Below are 5,874 nucleotides of genomic sequence, written 5' to 3'. Positions count from 1 at the left end.
TTGTTTTTGTGCAGTTTTCTTTTCTCTGTATTACAGACCTGAAAAGTATACATTATTGCACACAGAGTAAAAATGTGTCCTTTAAGGCAGATTACTTTTGTTAATGTGGCATCAAAAACTTTTGCATTGGTATTTCTGGAGTTAAGAACCCTGTGTGTAACAGTTGACCAGGACATTTTGATTGATAGACTGTTAAAAGGGTGGGGTTATCCGTTATTCTGCTAAACTTGCTCAGATTGTACTTGACAGATCGGAACCACTTTGTCTCATTTGTCTATTATAAATCTGTGTGAACAAAGATCACATGTGGGGTTCTTCTAGGCTCCATCCTAGGGCCACTTTTATTCAGCATCTATACATGCTCACCCTAGCTCTGATTATTAAAACAGTTCTTCCTATACATAAACAAACACAACTGTATATTTCTTTTTTATTACATAGCTACAGTAACTTTCAGTTAATAAGGGTATCCATAATATTAAGCTGACAGGTAAGAATTGTCTCCAGCCTGATGCAGAAAAGGCAGAAGTCATTGTTTTGTTCCAAAAAATGCATGGTTAGAGATCAGCACTAAACTGGACTTAAATGAGGCTGAAAAAAAACAACATACCAAGAATCCAGGTATCTGAATCTATCTCAGACAATACATCAGCCCATCATCAGAATCATCACCAGAATACAGGGGTTGCCATCAAAACAGAACACAAACAAAATGTGTGCATGCCTTTATCTTTAGTAAGTTACAATATTGCAATTGTGTTTATAATGGTTTCTGTAAAAAAAAGAAAATTAGTAAGGCTGCTGCAGCTCATCCAAAATGCTGCTGCCAAAGTTCTGACCAACACCGGAGGAATAGGTTGCAATACAGATTTCAGTTAATTGTCAGGAATAAAACATGTAGACCCCTCAGGTCATCTGGGACCTGCTCACTCAGTGTTTCCAAGAGCAGAACAAAAGAAGAGAAGGCAGCCTTTAATTTGTACTCCTCAGCTCTGGAACAAAATCCCTGAAAACCTGAGATATCAAAACCTTAAGCTCCTTTAAATCAGGACTGAAAATATTACTGTAGTTTTGCCATAAAGGTCAAAAATTTAAATTAGTTCATTTTCACCATGTCTTCGCTATTTATATGATATTAGCATTTTATTGTTTATGTAATTGTTAAATCTATGATTCATTCAGTGCATATGTTAGTATTTTTGTTCCTTTACTCTCCTGAAAAGCACTTTGAATTGTGTAAGAATGGTGCTATGCAAATTAACCACTCCTATTCATCCACATTTGTAGTGGAAATCAGTCATAATGCATTGGAGACACCCTGTAGGTTATATGCTTCTCTGACATTATGCCCAGTAACATAATTGCATCCCACTGTACCCTTCTGCAGTGCAGTATTTTGGCCTCAACAATGTTTTATTTAGCTTTTAATCTGGTTGGGCAAATGTAAGAGGTGCTGATTTCAAGTTTTGCCCAAGTTCAACTTTAACAAGAATTAGTTTAAAGTCTACTTCACACAATATGGAACTGATTTTTTAATGTTCACCACCTGTACATTCTAAACTAAATTTAAAGTTACAGAAACTAGTTTTTTTTTTATTAGCATTTGATTTCAAAATATAGATCATGATTGTTTAATGTTTTTTTGTGGCTGTACAGCGTGATTAACTGACATCAGGAGGGTTGTGCTTGGTTGAAGTCGGTCACACTGAAACAGCATTAATCTCACAGTTCTCAAACTATTTACGCTACTCAAGAACACACAGATTTGAACGCATTCTTGCACAACATTCTTATTCTTTGATGTGAGATGTGTGGCTAAAATGCTTCTTGGGAATATTACACATGTTCTTTTTAAAAATAAGATTTGGTATTTCAATCAACCCACAGCCTGGTCCTGCTGGAGGTTTCTTCCTGTTAAGAGAGAGCGGTTCCACCCCACTGTTGCCCCATGCTTGCTCAGAATGAACAATTGCTGCAAAGTCAATGACCCGATGCAAGCTGCTGGGCTTTCTTCAACTATAGAAATTGATATTAAATGATTAACTGACTCATTTTATATTGTAAGAATGTATTGAATTTAACTTGGACCAAACAGTATTCTGTATATTTGGACATGAACCCATTTGTTTTGTAAATTGCCTTTTAAATGACATTTGTTGTAAAATGGTTCCATATAGATAAACATAACTTATTTATGAACAAAGATAAGTATATAAGTTTTCAGGAAAAAAATTAAATAAAATTGGCTGTCTTGCAGACAAATTGAGCTACACTTTTAAAAGCTTGTACAGGTAAACTACAGGCTAATGATTTTATTACAATAAAAAAAAACAGCATTGCTTGCTAAATTTAAATCTGATAAATAATTTTGGTAATTTTGACCAAAATACACAAATTCACAGAAGACTTGAAAATAAAGAAAATTAAATAAAGTACAGGAACACATTCGGTATCGCAACTTTCATAAAAGTCCTAAAACCTTTTGGGCCCATGCTAAAAATAAAAAACATTGCGCACCATAAAGCCTTTTACAGTAAAAAAAAAACCTAATGTTTAAATATATAATACCTTTAAAAATAGGCCAAAATATAGAATGAAATTTCATGAGAGACACATCTGAAGGTTACTGACCCAACCATAAATTTGCCTCTGAAGCTGCTACGAATGGGACAGTCTAACAACATATTCACACAAGCCAACACGTTTGCATTTAACAATCGATTTTCAGATCAGTATGTTCATTTTGTTACAAAAAGGACTGAGAACACTTTGCTTTAAAGGAACTATGTGAGAGTGCACGTTTCTTTTAACCACAAATACAAAATGCTGAGGATTTGTATAAAGTGTGCATCCTTAACAGAGTTTTGTATTGAAAAGAGCAGCTTGAACAGAAAAATTGTGAACATTGACTTTGAACTTAAAAAAAAAACGTGCTGAAACACTTTAAACATGTGCAAACTTAACTTGAAAAGCCAAATCTTTGTAAATATGTGATGGTATCAAACACTGAAAAAAAACAAGTGAACATTAAAGAGTGAATTTGTGCATTTGAAAGTGTTTCTGGAACAATTCAGAACATAACCATGATTCAAGTGTCAAACAGAAAGGTTAGATTGACCTCATGTTTTTGTGGCATTTAAATAGATTATTGTTGGCAGGTATCATGGGGTGCTTGGTCTCTTCGGGGGCACCACTCTTTGGGGCTGCAAGTTCTAGGAAGAGACTGGAAACAAAGGCAGTGAGCCAATTCATGGCTAAAATAACTAATAAGAGCACTGTTCCTTGACCTTAGGGTCCACCAACACCAAGTGTCTCTGTGTGAATGCTTTCCATGCATATTAACCAATAAATTCTGTGAAAAGTGAAAATAAAAGCAATGGTAACAAGATTATTATTAAAATATATTACATTTTAGGCAGTGAGCGTGCACATTGTGTGATTCTGTAGAGCAAAGACATGTGCGTTGACATCCTGGCCCCCTTCAGAAGCGATGACTCCTCTGTTATATAAGCCTCCATGTGGCTGCGCCTCTGGTGAGGGGGTAGGAGCCTTTGTTCTGAAGCCTCAGTCTCTGCAGAACTAAATCATCTGAACACAGCAGTGACCAAAAGCAACAATCGTGTAATGTTGAGTGAGAGATGCTCTGAGGCAGAGTGTGGTTGTTCCTGTGTACAGAACACGAGCAAGAAGGTCTGTCAGAGCTAAAATGTGACAAACTGAACCACGTGTGATGCATGTGAGGTCCCAGCGCTGCCATGTTCCACTTCCATTTTCGTGTTCACAGGGCAATGCTGTTGGTCTTATAGTTGGCGAAGCAGAGAAGTGAGCTTGAGGGGTCGTCACAGTCATTGGGCAGCACTGCGTATGAAGCTGCCATTGGATTCCTGCTAATGACCAGATCCAGGCAGTCTCTGGCCTCCATAATTAGAGGCACAGTAAGACAACAGTCCAAGTCCCTGGTCCTCACACGGTTCACCTGGAAGACCAAACTACTTATTAATATTCAATACACTTACACATTTGTGCAAACCATTCAAACCTGAAGCTCCCACTACACATAAAAACTGACATTTTTCATGTTACTACAGATTTATATGTATCAAAACAAAGTTCATTTTCCACCTGTTTCTCTAGGGTTTCATGTTTAGGGCAGTGCTTCTCAAACTTTTTCAAACTAGTAAATAATAGTTTGGTAAATACCACAGTGCCAGCAACAGGACATGATCAGCATCACAGCAGGACTTGAACTTTTTCCAATTTGCTGTCAATTAGATTTAATAAAAAAGATAAACAAAACACTTATCCATTGGCATACTTGAATAGTTCAAGTATGTCATCTAATTCTACGTTTCATTTTTACTATAAAGTTGAAACTTACAAGTTTACAGTTGGAACAATTCACAGAACAAGTCCCTAGAAGTTGGTATTTGATGTAGCAAAGTATGAGGCCTCTAACACCAACTCGGACTTCAAAATTCAATATGGCGGCCTTAAGTATACAACTTAAATATTTTATACAAAGAGCACTATACAGCCTATTTTAGTGAACAAGAAACTAAAACGTTTCAGCATACAAAATGCAGATAAATTGTTTTCTGTGTTGCTAATAGTAGTTAGTTACTGAGCATGATGCACGATATTACCAAAAGTATTGGGTCCCACCACCAAATCAATGAATTACGGTGTTCCAATCACTTCCATGGCTGCAGGTGTATAAAGTTTTGTGGAGAAACTTGACTGACCTCAACGTTTTGGATATTTGTTTGTTTGTTTGTTTGTTATAAGCATTTCTGAAATTGATTTATTTATTTACTGTTGTTTGTCATTGTCTGAAATCATTGTCTGAAATAAATAAATAAATAATAAGAATTATGAACATACTTCTAAACCTCGTGGAAGATATTTAAAGAATTGTTAAAGTTGCTATTGTTGGCAAGAGCGCCACCAACAAATTGGACCCTGTAGATTAAGAATAGGACGTCATCCAAATTTATGTACATGTAAAAGTAGACAAATACTTTTGGCAATATAGTGTAATTCACAAATCCCACTGGTTAAAGAAGCTAAACAAATACCAACATTACTTCTGAGTACCAGCAAAGGCAGCACAAGTACTACCGGTGGTACATGTACCATAGTTTTAGAACAATGGGTATAGGGTTTCCATGTCATACTGATGAAATCCTAGGTACGGTACTTTAGAGCACTTTAAAGCTACTATGTTTTCAAGCATATACATGGCATTGATTTTTATTAACTTTATTGTGGCATCGGAGTGTGAATGTAACAGCACATGTCAAACCTTAAATGATTCAGATTAGTATCACAGTACCAGGAACATCCCTAAAATATCAAATTTCACATCAACGTACTCATCCCTTGAAGTCCAAGTGATCTTAATATTTGAATGTTAAGATAACTGAGAAGGGTACAGAAACAAGTCAATTAATAACTCATCTTGACTCATTTGGGGTGACTGTGGAGACAGTGGTAGAGGTTCGTCCTGTAACCCCTGTGGGTTGCCGGTTCAAACCCCTGCTCTGTCTGTCTCAGTCCTTGTGTCCTTGGGCAGGACACTTCACCTGCCTTGCCTACTGATGGTGTCCAGAGGGATTATATGGCAGCCTCACGTGTGCCAGTCTGCATCAGGGTAGCTGTAGCTACAATGTAGCTTACCATTCTCAGTGTGTGAATATACAAGTACAGACCATTTACTATTTACCATTTTAGTTTTTGCTATCTGACCAAATAGGCAAGGAAAGTTTATTTATGTAGCACATTTTAGTTGCAAGACAATTCAAAGGTGCTGTTCTTGAAAAAAAAAAGAAAGAGATAATAGGACATAATACTTTATAACATATAAAGTTCCAACAG

The 5,874-nt window shown here is 36.3% G+C and overlaps 1 protein-coding gene across 2 annotated transcripts in view; it reads right to left on the bottom strand.

Annotated features, from left to right (window-relative positions):
• Positions 1 to 416: 416 nt before the first annotated feature.
• The window catches only part of LOC124876698 (glutamate receptor-interacting protein 2-like), a 57,345-nt gene continuing 51,887 nt past the window's right edge, over positions 417 to 5,874 (bottom strand). For both annotated transcript variants that reach the window (XM_047379671.1, XM_047379679.1), the window contains exon 24: positions 417 to 3,976. In XM_047379671.1, coding sequence (XP_047235627.1) covers positions 3,779 to 3,976 — 198 coding nt within the window. In that variant the 3' untranslated portion in view covers positions 417 to 3,778. The remainder of the gene's footprint in view (positions 3,977 to 5,874) is intronic.

Source organism: Girardinichthys multiradiatus, chromosome 1 (assembly GCF_021462225.1).
Source record: "Girardinichthys multiradiatus isolate DD_20200921_A chromosome 1, DD_fGirMul_XY1, whole genome shotgun sequence".
Taxonomy (NCBI): Eukaryota; Metazoa; Chordata; class Actinopteri; order Cyprinodontiformes; family Goodeidae; genus Girardinichthys; species Girardinichthys multiradiatus.
Note: the sequence above shows the minus strand (reverse complement) of the source record. Positions and strands in the feature narration are given on the sequence as shown.